The sequence below is a fragment of the Panthera pardus genome, unplaced genomic scaffold, assembly GCF_024362965.1.
Source record: "Panthera pardus isolate Hobbes unplaced genomic scaffold, ASM2436296v1 HiC_scaffold_18, whole genome shotgun sequence".
NCBI lineage: Eukaryota > Metazoa > Chordata > Mammalia > Carnivora > Felidae > Panthera > Panthera pardus.
Window position 1 is genome coordinate 2,498,090 of NW_026526743.1, and position 15,479 is coordinate 2,513,568.

At 62.3% G+C, this 15,479-nt stretch overlaps 2 protein-coding genes across 10 annotated transcripts; both read left to right on the forward strand.

Moving 5' to 3' along the window:
• Positions 1-289: 289 nt before the first annotated feature.
• Positions 290-13,952, forward strand: CCDC9 (coiled-coil domain containing 9). Of its 9 annotated transcripts, none has more exons than XR_008423273.1 (15): positions 290-388; positions 2,106-2,179; positions 2,327-2,431; positions 4,265-4,366; positions 4,569-4,817; positions 6,477-6,560; positions 6,657-6,830; positions 7,679-7,860; positions 9,844-9,890; positions 9,983-10,115; positions 10,561-10,651; positions 10,739-10,946; positions 11,488-11,580; positions 12,658-12,863; positions 13,273-13,952. XR_008423273.1 is itself a non-coding variant. In XM_053905537.1 (15 exons), the coding sequence occupies exons 2-15, from the start codon at positions 2,177-2,179 to the stop codon at positions 13,288-13,290; spliced, it is 1,539 nt and encodes a 512-aa protein (XP_053761512.1). In that variant the 5' UTR covers positions 290-388; positions 2,106-2,176; the 3' UTR covers positions 13,291-13,951. The 9 variants fall into 9 exon arrangements, 8 of the variants coding, with proteins under 8 accessions (XP_053761512.1, XP_019281429.2, XP_019281426.2 ...); XM_053905537.1 differs by having other exon boundaries at positions 12,658-12,707; positions 13,273-13,951; XM_019425884.2 differs by lacking the exon at positions 11,488-11,580 and having other exon boundaries at positions 12,658-12,707.
• Positions 13,953-14,022: 70 nt separating this feature from the next.
• On the forward strand, positions 14,023-15,154 carry INAFM1 (InaF motif containing 1). The gene has a single exon (XM_019425885.2). The coding sequence runs from the start codon at positions 14,147-14,149 to the stop codon at positions 14,780-14,782; it is 636 nt and encodes a 211-aa protein (XP_019281430.2). The 5' UTR covers positions 14,023-14,146; the 3' UTR covers positions 14,783-15,154.
• The last annotated feature ends 325 nt before the right edge of the window (positions 15,155-15,479 follow it).

Below are 15,479 nucleotides of genomic sequence, written 5' to 3' on the forward strand. Positions count from 1 at the left end.
CCTGGTGGGTCAGGCTTCCAGGAATTATTGCCCAGTGCCTAGTACCTATTTACTGGAACCAGAAAAGAGGCAGCAGGTAGAGACCAGAGAGAGGACGGTGTCTCCTTTCCCTGGAAGAAGGGTCATCTAGGCCCAACGAAGTTGAGTAAAGCTTCCAGAACACCCTTGCGTACCACCTAGACACACTGCCGCTTCCACCCACGGAGGGGGGTGGGGGGGGGTGCGGCGCCTTTAAGACTCCCGGAAACGGGACGGCAGACCGGAAGTGATCCTCTTTCGTTCCCCTCTTCACGTGGTGCGGACCGGAAGTGACGCGCGCGGCCCGGGAGCTGCGGACGCGGAGGCCGACGGAGCCGGAGTCGCCGACGCCGCGGGGTCTCCGGGACAGGTGACCGGAGGAGGGGGCCGGGAGCACGCCCGGAGAGGGCGGGGCCTGGCGCCCCACGTGGGGGGAACGGGAGCGGGTGCAGGCGCGGCAGCGAGCCGCCCGCGGAGGCGGGGTCAGAGTACTCTGCGGGGGGCGGGGACTGGACGCCCACATGGAAAGCTTGAGGGGCGCTGGCGGGGCCGGACGTCGGCGGGTGGGCCGGACCCCGGCGGGCCGAGCTGTGGGCGGGGCCGGGGCGTGGGTGGGTAGAAGAGGGTGGGGCTGAAAAGTTGTGCCCGGGCCGGGGGCGGAGCCAGAATATTGCCCGGAGAGCTAGGGGGCGGGACCGGGACGCGGGCCGAACGTGCTGGGGGCGGGGCCAGAAAGTTTTGCCTGAGCTTCCCGCGGGTCCGGATCGTCGGCCCGCAAGTCAGGAGCGGATCCAGAGGCTGACGCGAAGGCGGGGCGGGACCAAAAAGTTGTGGGTGGCGGGGGCCGTGGTCAGGGTGCTGGCGGGGAATGATGGGAGTGCAACCGGAAAGTTTTGCGGGACCCAGGGGTGCCGTCCGAGCGTTGGCACGCAAGCCGGCCCGGGAGCCAGAACCCTGACTGAGGGCGCAGGGGGCGGGACCGTGTTTCGAAGCGACGAAGGCTGGGAAGCAGGGGGCGTGACCGGGAGGTTGGCCGGGCGAGTCGGAGGCGGGGCCAGGGTGTTGGCTGGAGGGCCGTGGGCGGGGCCCATGTAATAACGCGAGAAGCAGGGGGCGGGTTCAGGTTGTTGCCCGGGGATCCGGGGGGGTGGGGTCAGAGGGTTGGCTGGGAAAGTCAGAAGCTGGGCCAGATTAAAGACGCGCGGGCGGGCGGGGTCTGAGGCCTAGCGGGTGGGGCGGGGCCAGAAAGTTAGTCCTGGAGGGGGGCGGGGCCGTGGCCGTGGCCTTCGGGTCCAGTTTGAGGCTGGAGCTTCCCCCCCACCTCCGGAAAGCCGCGCGCGGGCCGGGAAGTTCTGTCTGCGCCGGGCGGGGAAGTATTCACTGGGGAGGTTGAGCCAGGTCCGGGAAACCTCGCCATTGGGTACCAGGCTTGTTTTTGGAATCTGGCGGGGTGTTGGGGAGACAGCGGCACCTTTCTCGGGAAGCTGGAGGCGTGGGCTTAAAATGTTCTCCCAGGGTCAGGGCAGCCTATAGGCGTGGAGTTCGGGCTTGTTTTGACGGTGGGGTTATGGGACGATTCTGACACGTCCCTGGGAGAGAGGTGGATTTAGAGTGTTCACAGGGATGGAGCAGCACCAGAATGGACGCAGGAAGGTGGGCCTAGAATTTTCTTGTACTGGTTGGGGGGTGAGAGGATGTATCTAAAGCTCTCCGGAGATGGAGGTCTGGGTTAAAACTCCCAGCACTGGGGTGTGGAGGCTGGATTGGAATCTTCCTTTGGAAGGGAGCATTGTTGGCTGTTTCCTTAAGCGGCGGGGTGGGGCCAGAACTTTTCCCAAGGTGGGTGTGACTCTAGTGTCTAAGAAGCAAGTGGGTGGGCACAAACCATGGGAGGTGGCGGAGTCCAAATTTGTGCAGGTAAGGGGCAGGCTAGCCCTTTAAGACAGAGTGGAAATGAGGGCTAGAATCCCCTTGGGGTGCGGGTGTTGTTAATGCGCATGTGTGTTTGAGAGGAGTCCCCAGTACAGGAGAGGTGGAAGCAGACTGGGGAGTCATTGGCCTTAGTGCTCTGTTCCCTCTGTCCTCAGGAACCCCTGGTGCTGTGTCCGGATTCTGCAGGGGAAGTTTGCTGGGACCCTGGCCCCACCTAGCCAGTGGAATGGTGAGATGGAAAGTGGGGAGTCTCTGGAATCTGAGCTTTGGGGCAGGGAGCTTGGGAGGAGGGGACCCACGACTCAGACCCTGGATCGAATGCACTGGGATGGGTGTAGGTTTCCCTTGCTGTCTCTCAGCTGTCTCTTCTTCTTAGTCAGCCACACTGGATCTGAAATCGAAAGAGGAGAAAGATGCTGAGTTGGACAAGAGGATCGAAGCTCTTCGGCGAAAGAATGAGGCCCTCATACGGCGCTACCAGGTGCCCTAGCCCCGCCCTGGGAGACCCCATCCCCTCTCCTCCCCGCAGTGAGTTTCCCTCACCTCTCCCTTCCTTAAAACCTTTTCATGGCTTCCCATCACTCTCAGGATAAAAGCCAAAGGCCTTAGCCTGCCATTCCTTCCTTCATTCCATCCATCCATCAATCATTCATTCACGAATACCCACCAAGGTCTTTACTGCCAGGCTCTGAGCTGAATGTTGTCAGGGATATAGCTGTGACTGAGACAGCCCTGGGCCTGTCCTTCTGGAGTTCGCCATCAAGTAGGGGCACAGACCTTTCTTTAGGCAGTGATGACCCAGAGTGGGCTGGGCTGGGTAGTTCACGGGTCTGTGAGAGCCCAGAGTGGGGGTCTTCACCCAGTCTGGAGGATATTAGGGAGGGCTTCCTAGAGGAAAGGATTCTGATACCTGAAGGGTGAGTAAGCTAGCTGAAGAGAAGAAGCGAACATGTTTTAAGCAGAGGGATTAGTTTGTGCAGAAACTTGAAGCTTAGGGGCGCCTGGGTGGCTCAGTTGGTTAAACATCCTGCTTCGGCTCAGGTCGTGATGTCATGGTTTGTGGGTTTGAGCCCCCCTGCCCCCCTGTTGGGGCTCTGTGCTGACAGTGTGGAGCCTGCTTGGGATTCTCTCTCTCTCTGTCCCTCCCCCTGCTCACTTCTTCCCCACGCCTACCCCCCCCCCCCAAATAAATAAACTTTAGGGAAAAAAAAGAAACCTGAAACTTCATGTGGGAAGGTCAGTGGAGGGATATGGACCCAGGGAGGTCAGCAGGGGTCACGCCACGCTGAGAATTTGTACGTTTTCTCGAGGGCACTGGGGAACCTTGGAGGGTTTTGAGCAGGAGTGGGGTCAGGTCAGAATAGCTTTTTAGGAAGAGCTCTTTGGCTGCTGTTGGTGTGCTGTTGAGTGGGAGGAGGTGATACCGGAGGCCAGAGGCCCAGGAGGAAGCTGAGGCAGGGACTTCCGTGGGGAGAGGAGGGACAGGGCTGTGGGGAGGACTCCGTGACAGGCAGTGGTGGGGGGAGGGGAGGGGAGGTGGAAGGAGGGGCCAGGATGAGGTCCAGGTCCTTGCCAGAAGTGGCAGAGTAGGTGGTGGGGTTATTCCTGAGGAGGGACTTAGGAGGAGGGGTGGGTTTCATTTATTCATATTTCATGCATTCATTCACTTAAAAAACAAAAGCATATTGAATTTCTGTTGTGTGTCACGAAGTGTTCTAGGCTGGGGGGGTACATCAGTGGACAAAACAGACAGGTACCCCTGTCCTCAGGCCGATTCGGTTGCAGAGGGGAAAGCAGACAATAACCCAGATACGCATGATGCCAGGTAGTTGAGCAGGAGAAGGGGCAGGAGAATGGCAGGGGAGGTGGTTTCTGTTAGTGGGTCAGGGAAGGCCTCTCTGAGGAGGGGACGTTTCAGGAGCGGAAACCTGAAGGAGGTGAGAGGCTGAGGGCTCTCTGGGGGCAGAGGGAACAGCTGGTGCAAAGGCCCTGAGGCAGGGTTGAGCCTGGTGTGTTCTAGGAACGTTGAGGAGGGCAGAGTGAGCGAGGGGGAGAGGAAGGGAGGGAGGGTGGCAGATGAGGTCAGGATGCTAACACGGCCAGACCCCATAGGGCCCCGTAGGCTGTGGCTCTTGCCCAGAGCTGGGTACTGCAGGGGGGTTCTGCGGGAAGATGCCGAAGCGATCAGCTTTCTTGCCTGGAGCTCAGGAGAGAGGCCTAGGTGGGGGCCAGTCTTGGGGGAAGTTCATGGCGGCTGTGGGAATACCGCTGGTGCCAAGACCGCCGACCTCCTCCCGCTGACGTTTGCTCCTAGGAGATCGAGGAGGACCGTAAAAAAGCTGAACTCGAGGGAGTAGCGGTGACCGCGCCCCGGAAGGGCCGCTCGGTGGAGAAGGAGAACGTGGCCGTTGAGGTGGTGAGCTCCACACCGAGCTGGGCGACTCATTGGGCCGGGGGGCGGGCGATGAGCGTTGAGACCTGAGGCCGGAGAGCGCCCCTCTCCGCCCCAGCTGCCCCAGCCCTGTGGGCGGCCTCTGCTCCCACAGCTGCCCTCTGGGCTTGGGGGTCCCCGTCTCCTCATCTGAGTGACTGCACTTTTTCTCCCTTCCCTCTTGCAGGAGAAGAACTTGGGTCCCTCTCGGAGGTCTCCTGGGACCCTGCGGCCTCCGGGGGCCAGCAAGGGAGGCCGGCCCGTCCCCCAGCAGGGAGGCCGGGCAGGCGTGGGCCGGGTGGCCCGTAACTGGGAGGACAGTTCTGGGGAGCAGCCTCGAGGAGGAGCTGGGGGCCGCGGCCGGAGGGGCCGGGGCCGGGGGTCCCCTCATCTGTCTGGGGCCGGAGATGCCTCAACTGCCGACCGCAAATCCAAGGTGGGGGCCCGGGATGGGCTGGCGTCCTCCGGCTGATGCGCTTCCCGTCTCGTTCGCCTCGTTCCTGCCCGCACACGGACCGGCTTTCTGCATCTGTCTTCTTCCGCCCCTCCGTCGGCTCGTTCTCTCTCTCCTCCCTCCCCCACCCCTGACCGGTGTCGCGCGTCCTCTCCTTGTGTTTTTATCTCCCCTTGTTTTGCTCTGTGTCTGGTGCACGCTTGCCACCCGCCGTGTCTTGCCCCATCTCTGTCCTCTCTCTGGCTCCTTCTCTCCAGTGCACGCGCTCCCCTTGGCTCTCTTTTTCTGTCTGTCTCGCTCCCTGGATCTGTTTGTGGGGAGCAGTGATGTTCTTCCTGAGACTGCTCTGCCGCCCGGATGCGGAGGTTAGCAGGCCGGGGGGCTGCTGGGCAGAGTGACTCAGCGCACCATGGACTTGGGCTCAACTTGGTTCGATGAGTTCCCCGTCCTTGGGCAGCTCCCTTCCCTGTGGGAGCTTCTTGGGGGAGTCCTAGAATCAGATTTAAAGGTTACTGGGAGCGTTCTGTGAACAGCAGGCACTTGAAAGCCTCAGAGTAAGCGTTGGAAGAATGTCACAGATGTTCATCTATCTGTCTACCTATTTGTTTTAGAGAGAGAGCGCGAGCATGTGAGCAAGGGGCAGAGAGAGAGAATCTCGTGAGGTGCAGAGAGAGGGAGAGAGAGTCCTGGGCTGGGAGCGGGACTTAAGCTCACGAACCGTGAGTTGGTGACCTGAGCCGAAATTGGATGGTTAACTGACGGAGCCACCCAGGCGCCCCACGGGTGTTTGTTTACCATTTGTACACGCTAAGCTGCCGTCACGTAAAAGACCCCCGAATACCATGGCTTAAACCAAGTGGAAGCTTATTTGTCTCCTGTGTGCCGAGCCCTGGGAACGAAAACGTCCTCTCCAGCAACCTGGCCGCGTGCTTATCTGAAATTCCGTTATCATGGAAGAAGGGGAGAAGGCATTGTGGGGGGGGGGGGTCACCTCGCCATCTGCCAGGTAATTGCTGTTATTGCTGTCATTAGTTCTGTGGCAGCCAGGGTGTGTTGGGGTCCCCGGCTCCTTCCCCAGGTTCAGCGTTTCCCCAGGGAGCTTGACGGGTAAGATTTATTACGGTGCAAGGGCACAGAACAAAACCAGAGGGACAAGGCACGCGGGACGGAGTCTGGAGGGAGCCAGGTGCAGGCCCCCAAGCGTTCTCGTCCGGGGGAGTCACACGGGAGGGGGTCCTCCAGCGCTGAGTCGTGACAACCCACACGACGGGCTGTCTTCCGGGGACTCCCAAGAGACCAAGAGCCCAAGGTTTTTACCAGGCTCTGGTCGTGTGGGGCCCCTCTGCCTTGCGCCTACCCAAATCCCGGACCTCGGAAGGAAAGCCGGCGTTCAGGGCACAGCTGTCGTTTGCACAGAGAGTCGAGGCACCCTGAGCCCCCTTTCTCAGTTAGCCGTTGACCGAGAACCTGCTGGGAGCCGAAGTCCCAGATGCCGGCCCAGGCCTTTGAGAGCAGGCCTGTCTAAGGAGGGAGTCTCCGGCTGGCAGCGGCTCCCCTCCTGCCCGGATGCCAGCGAGCAGTGGGCTTGTGCGGGTCTTCCTGACGGCCCGGTGTTTCCGTGTCCGTGTTCTTACCCCCTAGGAGTGGGAGGAGCGGCGCCGGCAGAACATCGAGAAGATGAACGAGGAGATGGAGAAGATTGCGGAGTATGAGCGCAACCAGCGGGTCAGTGCCCCGGGCGTCCCCCGCGGCGCGGCCCTCTGCCACCTCCCCGCCTCCCGTGAGCCCGCCAACCCTGTCCCCCACTCCCTGTGCCCGCAGGAAGGCGTGCTGGAGCCCAACCCGGTGCGGAACTTCCTGGACGACCCCCGGCGACGCGGCGGGCCCCTGGAGGAGCCTGAGCGGGACCGCCGGGAGGGCAGCCGCCGGCACGGGCGCAACTGGGGGGGACCCGACTTCGAGCGGGTGCGCTGCGGCCTGGAGCAGGAGCGGCAGGTGGGTGCCGGGTGCTGGGGCGCCCTGGCCTGGCCGCCGTCCTTCCTGCGGCGTAGGTTTGTGCGGGCCTGACCGAGACAGCAGGGCAGGGAGGGCCAGCCTCCGCGCCCGGTCTCTGAGCCCCAAGCCGATGGTCCGTTGCCGTGTGGGCACCGCAGCGCCCTCCCCTCCTGGCTCTCCGCTTTGCTCAGCCCCGTCCTCTCTCGATATCGTCAGGAATGTTTACCGGGACCCACTGGGTGCTGGGCACGGCCTTGGGTGCTGGGGCTGAGTCTTTGTTTTTTGTTTTTCTTTTTTTTTTTTTTTTTTTTTTTTTTGGAGAGAGGGAGCAAGGGAGCAAGTGGCAGAGAGAGAGAGAGAGAGAGAGAGAATCCCAGGAGGGGCAGAAAGAGAGAGAGAGAAGCAGGGCTCCCATGAAGTGGGGCTCGTGCTCACCCAATGTGGGGACTCGAACTCACTGCCTGCGAAATCCTGACCTGAGCTGAAGTCAGGTGCTTAAGGACTGAGCCACTCAGGCGCCCTGGGGCTGAGTCTTAAACAAGGCCAAGCCCCCGCCCTAAAGAGGTTGATTCTGGTGGGAGCTACGTAAATGAGCGAGCATATAGTAAGCGTGAGCCAGCGTCAGACGTAAAATGCAGGGGAGGGGGCGTAGAGGGTGGAGACGGGGTGCCGCTTGGGGAGAGATCTGGGATGGCCTCTGAGGAGGCGCCACACGAGCAGACCGCGCGTTCGCATCTCTGGCCTGTCACCTCCTTGTGTGACCTTGAGCACGGCAGGCCTGGGGGAGAGACGGGGGCGGGCTGGCCGGTGGCTCGGGGCCCTGACTGCCCGTCTGCGGGGCGGGACAGGGCCGCCGGGCCGGCCTGGCTGGCGCTGGCGACATGACGCTGTCCATGACGGGCCGGGAGCGGTCGGAGTACCTGCGCTGGAAGCAGGAGAGGGAGAAGATCGACCAGGAGCGGCTGCAGAGACACCGCAAGCCCACCGGCCAGTGGCGGCGGGAGTGGGATGCCGAGAAGACGGACGGGATGTGAGTGTCCTCTCTGGCTCCTCGACCTTGACCCCTGACGCCTTCTTCGCCTTCTGGCGCCCTGCCCCGTGTGTCGGGTTCGAGGTCACCATCACCAAATCCCCGGCACGTCAAACCAGTTTCTCGTGTCTGCGGGTCAACTGGGTTCGGCTGATCCACGCCGGGCCCCGTAGGCCGCGGGTCCGGCTGGGCCTGGCTTCTCCATGCGGGCGGAACTCCGTTCTGCTCCGTGTGGGTTCGTGCTGGGGTTCAGGCTGAAGGGAGCAGCTCTCCAGAGAGGTGCTGGTCACGGCATTGGCAGATGAGCCGGAGGGGAGAGGAGGCACGTCCGTTCTGGTAGCAGCAGACCCAGCGTCACTGGGGCCAGAGATTAAGCTGCCCTAGTAGATGGTACCACGGCCCCGCGGCCAAGGGCACGGATGGAAATTCTGCACGGGGAGGGCATGAGAAACTGCTAACAGTGATTAGACCTTCGTACCCCCCTCCCTCACCAGCCTGTCCCCCACCAACCCAGCCCCTTATCCGGGCGGCACTGGTATCCTTTTGTGACTCCGTGCTCTTTGAGGTCCCCGGAAACATCCAGTTAGCCCAACTTAAAGCGAAGCTATACCCTTGTGTCCCGGACCAGAAGACCAACTTCCATACCAGAGAGCTGGCCAATAGCAGTCTAAAGACTGCTATTAAAAACTTAAGTTTTTTTTTTTTTTTTTCAACGTTTTTTGTTTTTTTTTTTTTTTTTATTTTTGGGACAGAGAGAGACAGAGCATGAACGGGGGAGGGGCAGAGAGAGAGGGAGACACAGAATCGGAAACAGGCTCCAGGCTCCGAGCCATCAGCCCAGAGCCTGACGCGGGGCTCGAACTCACGGACCGCGAGATCGTGACCTGGCTGAAGTCGGACGCTTAACCGACTGCGCCACCCAGGCGCCCCCAAAAACTTAAGTTTTTAACGTTAGTTATTTAATCTTTATTTTTGAGAGAGACAGAGTGAGGGTGAGTGGGGGAGGAACAGAGAGAGGGAGACACAGAATCCGAAGCAGGCCCCAAGCTCTGAGCTGTCAGCACGGAGCCTGATGTGGAACTCGAACCCACGAATCGCGAGGCCACGACCTGGGCTGAAGTCGGATGCTTAACCGACTGAGCCACCCTGGCGCCCCCGCAGCTGTAGTTTTCCATGCCATCCCGCGCCCTTTGCTGCTTTGCAAGTTTCCACGCCTGTCACTTTTGTCGCTGGCACGGGCTGAAGAAAGAGGGCGTTGGCTGTGTGCCTGGGTGGTCTGAGCATTTCTCTGTGGGTTGTGAGCCCAACCGGTGCAAGCGTGAGGAGGTCTCTGCACAGATGTTGTGGCGGATCCTTCTAAGGTGCGGGCAGCCGGGCTTCTAGCGGGATGCTCTCCGGGTTGGGAACGAGAACGTAATCGTTCTTCCTCGAGCCCCCGAAGCAGCACGCAGCACGCCTCGTTAGCGCGTGGGTACGTTGATTTCGGCAGCAAACGTTGATTGAGTCCCTCCTCTGTGTCACGAAGGGTGGTGGGGATTCTAGGGGATGGGGACACGACAGTGAACAAAACCGCTTCTGCCTTCAAGGGACCTAGATTCTAGTTGGAAAGGTGGACAGTGAATAGATCCAACGGCAGCTCACGAAGAACAACGGAGTGTGGAGAAGGATGGAGACCCTTCTTTTAGACTTGGGTGATGCGCGTGTGACAATATGTGATTATTTTCGACCGGGGTTTAGGAGGGTCTGAGCGGAAGCCTGGAGGAGGTGAGGGTGCCGGCCGCCGAATGGCCTGGGGAGGTGTCCCCAGGGGCAGTGGGTGCAAAGGCCCTGAGGCAGGAGCGCGGTGTGGTAGGAGTGCTAGCAAGTGAGGCCTGACTGGAAGCTGGGGATTACGTGCTTTCGGAGTTTTTGTTTTGGGGGTCAAATACTGAATTTTTTCTTTCTGTTAAGCTACCTGCTCGCCCCCTTCTCTCTTCTCCCCAGGTTCAAGGATGGCCCAGCCGCTGCCCTCGAACCATCCCATCGCTATGGTGAGCGGGTGTCCTTGGGTGGGGTGGGGCCACTGGCTGGGCCGGGCGAGGGGGTTAGTTTGTGCCCTGACCCCTCCTGGCTTCTGTTGCAGATGATCAGGCCTGGGCTCGGCCCCCCAAGCCCCCCACTTTCAGGGAGTTCCTGTCCCAGCACAAAGCGGAGGTCAGCCGCAGGAGGAGGAAGGGTAGCCGACCCCAGACCAAGGCAGCCCCTCGTGCCTACAGGTGGGGGCACCCCCTCCCCTGGCGTGTGCAGGGCCCCCACTCGCAGCAGTGGCTCTAGACCTGGTCGTCCTGACTTGTGTATGTGTGGCTTTGTCTCTGCCGTCTCGTCCCTGTCTGTTCTCGGGTACGTGTGTCTCTCTTGTGGGTCAGGCTCTTGCTTCTGGGGAGTGGGGGCCTCCGTCTCTGCTCTACCCCCATCCCTCTCCTCGTCCCCCCTCTTCTTTTCTGCTGCCTGGCCCCCCTCCATCTATCTGTGCCTGATAACCTGGGGACACAGACTCGCTGTTTCCTCCCCAGTGCTCCAGCATGCCGGGTCCTCACCCGCAAACCTACAGCCCCCTCTCGCCCGGAGTTGAGTTTTGCAGCTCGTCTCCGGAGAGGATCTGGAGGTGGGAAGCCCCTTCCCGTCCACCTGGGCCTCACCCCTCTCCTTGGTCCCCTCCAGTGACCATGACGACCGCTGGGAGACGAAGGAGGCAGCGTCCCCAGCCCCTGAGGCCCCACAGCCCCCTCCACCCGAGGAGACGCCCGTGCAGGTGAGGCGGGCTGTCCTCTCCGGGCAGGGGGGTGGGGGTGCTCCGGGTCCACGCCCGCTCCCCCGACCTGCCCTGTGCTCCCCGCAGCCGCTGGAGACCCCCGCTCCTCCTGCCCACCGGCCTCCTGAGGATGACGGGGAGGAGGACGAGGGGGAGGATGAGGAATGGGAAGATGTGAGTGAGGAGGAGGAGGAGATCGAGGAGGAGGAGGAGGAGGAAGAGGCCATCGAGGAGGAAGAAGAACCAGCCCAAGACCACCAACCCCAAGAGGCTGCGCCCACCGGAAGCCCCACCGGTGAGCAGGCTGACAAAGAGCCCTCCAGGCCGGAGGAGCCCCTGCCACTTCCCCGGGCCCCTGCCACGCCTTCTAGCCCCTTCTCGCCCCCTGGGGGCCACCAGCCCGTGTCTGACTGGGGTGAAGAGGCAGAGCTGAATACTTCCCCCAACGCCCTCTCTCCGGGTGAGGCCTGGCCGTTTGGAAATGCATGAAGCTGGCTGCTTGTGTGTGTGCTGGAGGGGTGCACTGGCAGGTGGGGAACCGTCGGGGGCTGGGTTCCCCCCGCCCCCTTCACTGGGACCGTGTGTACCCGCCACCCCAGTGGGTAGGGAGGACGGTCCATGCCTGTCTCTGGAATGCCTCCCCCCCCCCCCCCCCCAGATCCTGCCCGTGCTCTGGGCCACAGAGGCCCCTCCCCAATAAAGAGTTCACGTCCTCGAATGATATTCCCCAGGTGTGTCCTTGAACACCCCCTCCCACTCCCCCAGGGCCTTCTCTCTCACGGTGGGGGGAAATAATGGAGGGGTAGGGGCTTGACTGGGCCTCCCCCCTTCCCCAGGAGGTGACCAGCCAGCCCCTGCCTCCCTCGAGAGTGGGCCCTGCCTCCCAGGAACCCAGAAAGCTGAAGAGGAAGGGTCTGAGGCAGCTTCAGGTGGGGGAGTGGACGGGGCCCCAGAAGATGGCCTTCTTCCTCTTTTTCTCCCCCCTGGGGCTGAGGGGAGGGTTTGGGGAGAGGATAGAGTGGAGCTGGGTGTGCGGGGAAGCCGCGGATTGGGGGGGGGGGGGGGGGTGTGAGGCTACAACGCTTGGGATTGGGTGAGATTGGAGCCCAGGTCAAGGGGGTGGAGCTAAATGGAGGCCCTCTGGGGCCTAGCGCTTGGAAGAATGGTGGGGGAGGGGAGCGAGGGTGGGATTAGGATTTAGAGGCTGACCCCAGGGGTTGGGGGATAAAGTCTAAATATGATGGGGTGGGGCTAGGCCCAAGGGGTAGGGCTAAGGGCAGGATTAGGAATTTAAATAGGTCGTCTTCAGCCAGACCACCCTGAGCGCGTCCTATCTCGTCTGATCGCGGAAGCTAAGCAGGGTCGGGCCTGGTTAGTACTTGGATGGGAGGAATTTAAATAGGTCAAAAGTAAGAATGGAAGGGGGGGGGTCTAAGCGAGTAGAGGAAATCAGAATCGAAATGCATTTCCCGTTAGAATGTTGGGCCCAACCACCTCCATCAGTGCGAGCCGGGTTGGGAACCATGGTGGACCTCCCCAGGCGTGACATTAGAGTTTGGGGGGCAGAGCGAAGGAAGATCTGGTTAGAACTCAGGTGGGCAAGGGCAAAGGGGGGCAGGGGCAAGAGGGCGGGCACTCTTGGGGCTAGTTTAGGTCCGTGGGGGACTGGGCGGGGGTGGGGGAGGCTGGAGTCTGAGAGGACAGAGTTTAGGATGGTCGGCGAGGGCAGGGTGTCCAGGCGTTTCTCGTCTTCGTCTTTGGGCCCTTTGCTGGCCAAGTGACTGTGATCTTGCTGTACCAGATAGCTTCCTCGATTGTAAATAGGGTTCTGCTGGGGTGCATGCAGTTTGTGGGGCCCCCTGCGAGGATTAAAGGGAGTCCGAGGCCCATAAACCATTTAGCGCAGGGCGACTGAAGCTAGGCTCAGTTGGGATCAGAGACGGAACCAGACGGGTGGAGGGTGGGGGAAACTGTTCCCTCCGCTGACTGCCCCTTCTCTCCCCCAGAGGCGGGCACTGAGGGTCAGGAGACCGCGGAGATCACCGACTTCCAGAGGGTGCGTTTCTGCAAGGTGGTGGCGGCCGCTCCGCCACCGGGGGCCGCCCGCTGACCGCGCCTGCAGACTGCGGCCTCCGCGTTCTGCACTAACCTCCTGCCGCCTTGCTCCTCTGTCCTCTGCTTCCGTCACGCTCCAGCCAGGAGAGGGTTAAATGTAAGGGGGGCGGAGTCAGGGCCAGTGAACGGGGTGGGACCAGGGCAATAGGCAAGTCTCACGAATGGGGGGCGCCGTGGCACCGGGAGGGTTGAGACGCCCCCGAGTTACCCACCTAATGGCAGCCATGGGGGGCTAGGTGCCGGTCCCCGGATCTAGATTCCCGCCTCCTGGAGTTTCCATCTGGGGCATGGCAAATAGCCGGTGACTCCCCCGCAGGACTTGGAATTACTAGGCCACCGGCCTTCTCTCATTAAACGCAGTGCTTCCGCTAACCTTTGAACTGTGTTTCTGGAGGGCAGGCTGGGTTGCTGTGCTTGGCGGGCTTTTCCATGGCGGAAGAGGCGGGAGGAAGGGGTCTTCCTTCCTCCACTCCCCTGATACGTCTTCCCTCCCCCCCCTCTCGCAGGCCTCCCCGAATTCCTGAAGACGCTGCTGGGAGGGGACTGAAGCTTCCCCGCCTTGATGGGGAGGGGGCGGCAGGAGGGGGTTAGTCTGGATTTCCAGGCTGCGCTCTCTCCTCCCCGGAGACTGCTCTGGATCCCATGACTTTAGGGAGAGGGAGAAACTGAGGGTGGTGGGGAGGCGTTGGGGAAGGGGCGTGACTGGCTTATGGGGCAGAGCTGGAGCTTCGGGGCGTTGAATTTAGATCTCTGGACGCGAAGTAAGGATGAGGTGCCGTGAGGGGCGTGGCTAGGGTGCCTGGGCGGGGCCACAACTCGTGGGTGAGGTGAGGTTGGGACAAAGGCGGGCCTTAAATGTGGTGTGGGGCCGCGACAGCAGGTTTAGATGCGAGTTCTTAACGCGGCTGTGGGGGGCAGTCCTCGGTGGACGGCGTGGCCAATGCGGGGCTAGAACCAATGGGCTGAGGCGGCGGAAAGTTGCGGAGCCTGGACTAGAGAGTGTGAATCCAAGAAGAGGAGAGGGTGGCTTCGAGTGCTAGAATCGAGTGTGATTCAGAGAAAGGCAAGTTAGAAGCGGGGAGGACCTGCGGCTAAGGTGGGGCGGGGTTTGTGAGGCTTGAACCTCGTAAGGGCTTGGGGCTCGGAGGCTGGGCTTAGATGCCCGGGAGAAGTCTGTGTCCCGAAAGGGGACGGGGTTGGGGCGCGGGGAGGAGGCCAGAAGGAGGAGGGCGGGGCTAAGTGCTGGGCGGGTTCGCATTTAAGAGGTGTGGGCGTCACACCGAAGCCTGGCAGTAGTTGCCAGCTGCGTTTGCGGGCCTGGGGCGGGGTCAGAGCCAAGTGGGGGTGGGGTCAGGGCGCTAGTTAAGTCTTAGCTTGATAATGGTTGGCTGGAGTCTGGGGAGGGGGTGGGTCCAGGATGCGGAGGAGACCAGCCCGCGCGGGGGCGTGATCATCCTGGCGGGGGGCGGGGTTGGATCAAGGAGATGCAGAGCGCGGGGGCGGGCCCGGGGAGGGGGCGGGCCCAGGGCGCGGGGGCGGGGCCTGTGCGGGCCGCTGCGCCGGGCGGAGTGGGCTGCGGGGATGCGGGGCACGAGCTGCGTGGGCGGCGGCGGCGAGAGCCCGGGTGGCGCCGGGCTGAGCGAGGGCCCGCGGGGCCGCTGGCTGCGCCTGGCCCCCGTCTGCGCCTACTTCCTCTGCGTCTCGTTGGCCGCCGTGCTGCTCGCCGTCTACTACGGTCTCATCTGGGTTCCCACGCGGCCCCCCGCGGGCCCCGCCGGCCCGCCGCCCAGCGCGCCGTCTCCTCCGTGCGCCGCCCGCCCGGGCGCGCCGCCTGCCCCGGCGCCTGCCGCTGCCTCGATCTCCTGCCTCTTGGGAGCCCCCGGCGGGCCGCGACCCCAGCTCGAGCTGCCGCGCAGCCGCCGCCGCCGCCGCCACAGCGACCACAGCCGCCGCCCGAACCACCGCCAGACACCCAGAGAGAGGCCGGAGGCCGCGGGGGGGCGAGGACCCGGGTAGCCGTCCCTTCCACCCCCTGCTGGATCTCCGGCCCTCGAGAGGCCGGCGCCCCCGCGGCGGATGCTCCGTACCCGGTCGGGCCCGGGCTCCGTCTTCACGACACCGCCCAGCGTCTCCGGAGTCGTCATCCTGAAGAATGGGGAGCGAAGGGGAGCTGGCTTGGGGCCTCGCTCCTCTGCCGTCAGGCTTCTCCGCCATCAGGCTCCTCTGCCATCAGACCGGGGTCCTCCACCATCTGGCAGACCCTCTCCTGACCTCTGCCTTCTGACCCCCTCCATGGGATTCTGAGCACAGAGCCCACAACCCGCCCTCCTCCTCTCTGAATCTCCGTGTCCGTATGTCCCCCCTGCAATAAACTCCAGCCCCAAGTGCCTGGTGCTGTGTTTGTTGTATTGTTTTCGAGATGTCTCTCTTTTCAAGTTTGTAAGGGGAAGGCCTTCCCGGCATCTGATCCTCGTGTCTTTTGCCCTGGGTGGCTCGGGTGGGCTCTCCCTTGACCTGGGTGGGCGTGTTTTTCTTTTCCCATCGCCAACACTTAGCCTTTGGGGTGGGGAGAAGAGGCTTATCTGCAACAGAGCAGTTGAAGGTCAGACAGCGTGAAGGACTTCGCAGTTTTGTGTCCGCTTGGGGCAGAAGACAAGTGCCTCTGGAGAGAAGCAGACAGTCCGCCCTCTTGTTCCAGCACAGATGAGGGGAG

What these genes read in the sequence shown, in the direction of transcription:
- CCDC9 (XM_019425881.2), top strand. An exon ending in CCGAGGAGACGCCCGTGCAG is followed by an intron (nt 10,652 to 10,738) that starts GTGAGGCGGGCT and finishes TGCTCCCCGCAG; the next exon opens with CCGCTGGAGACCCCCGCTCC. An exon ending in AGGGTCTGAGGCAGCTTCAG is followed by an intron (nt 11,581 to 12,657) that starts GTGGGGGAGTGG and finishes TCTCTCCCCCAG; the next exon opens with AGGCGGGCACTGAGGGTCAG.
- INAFM1 (XM_019425885.2), top strand. Translation starts at nt 14,147, where the DNA reads ATGGTTGGCTGGAGTCTGGGGAGGGGGTGGGTCCAGGATGCGGAGGAG.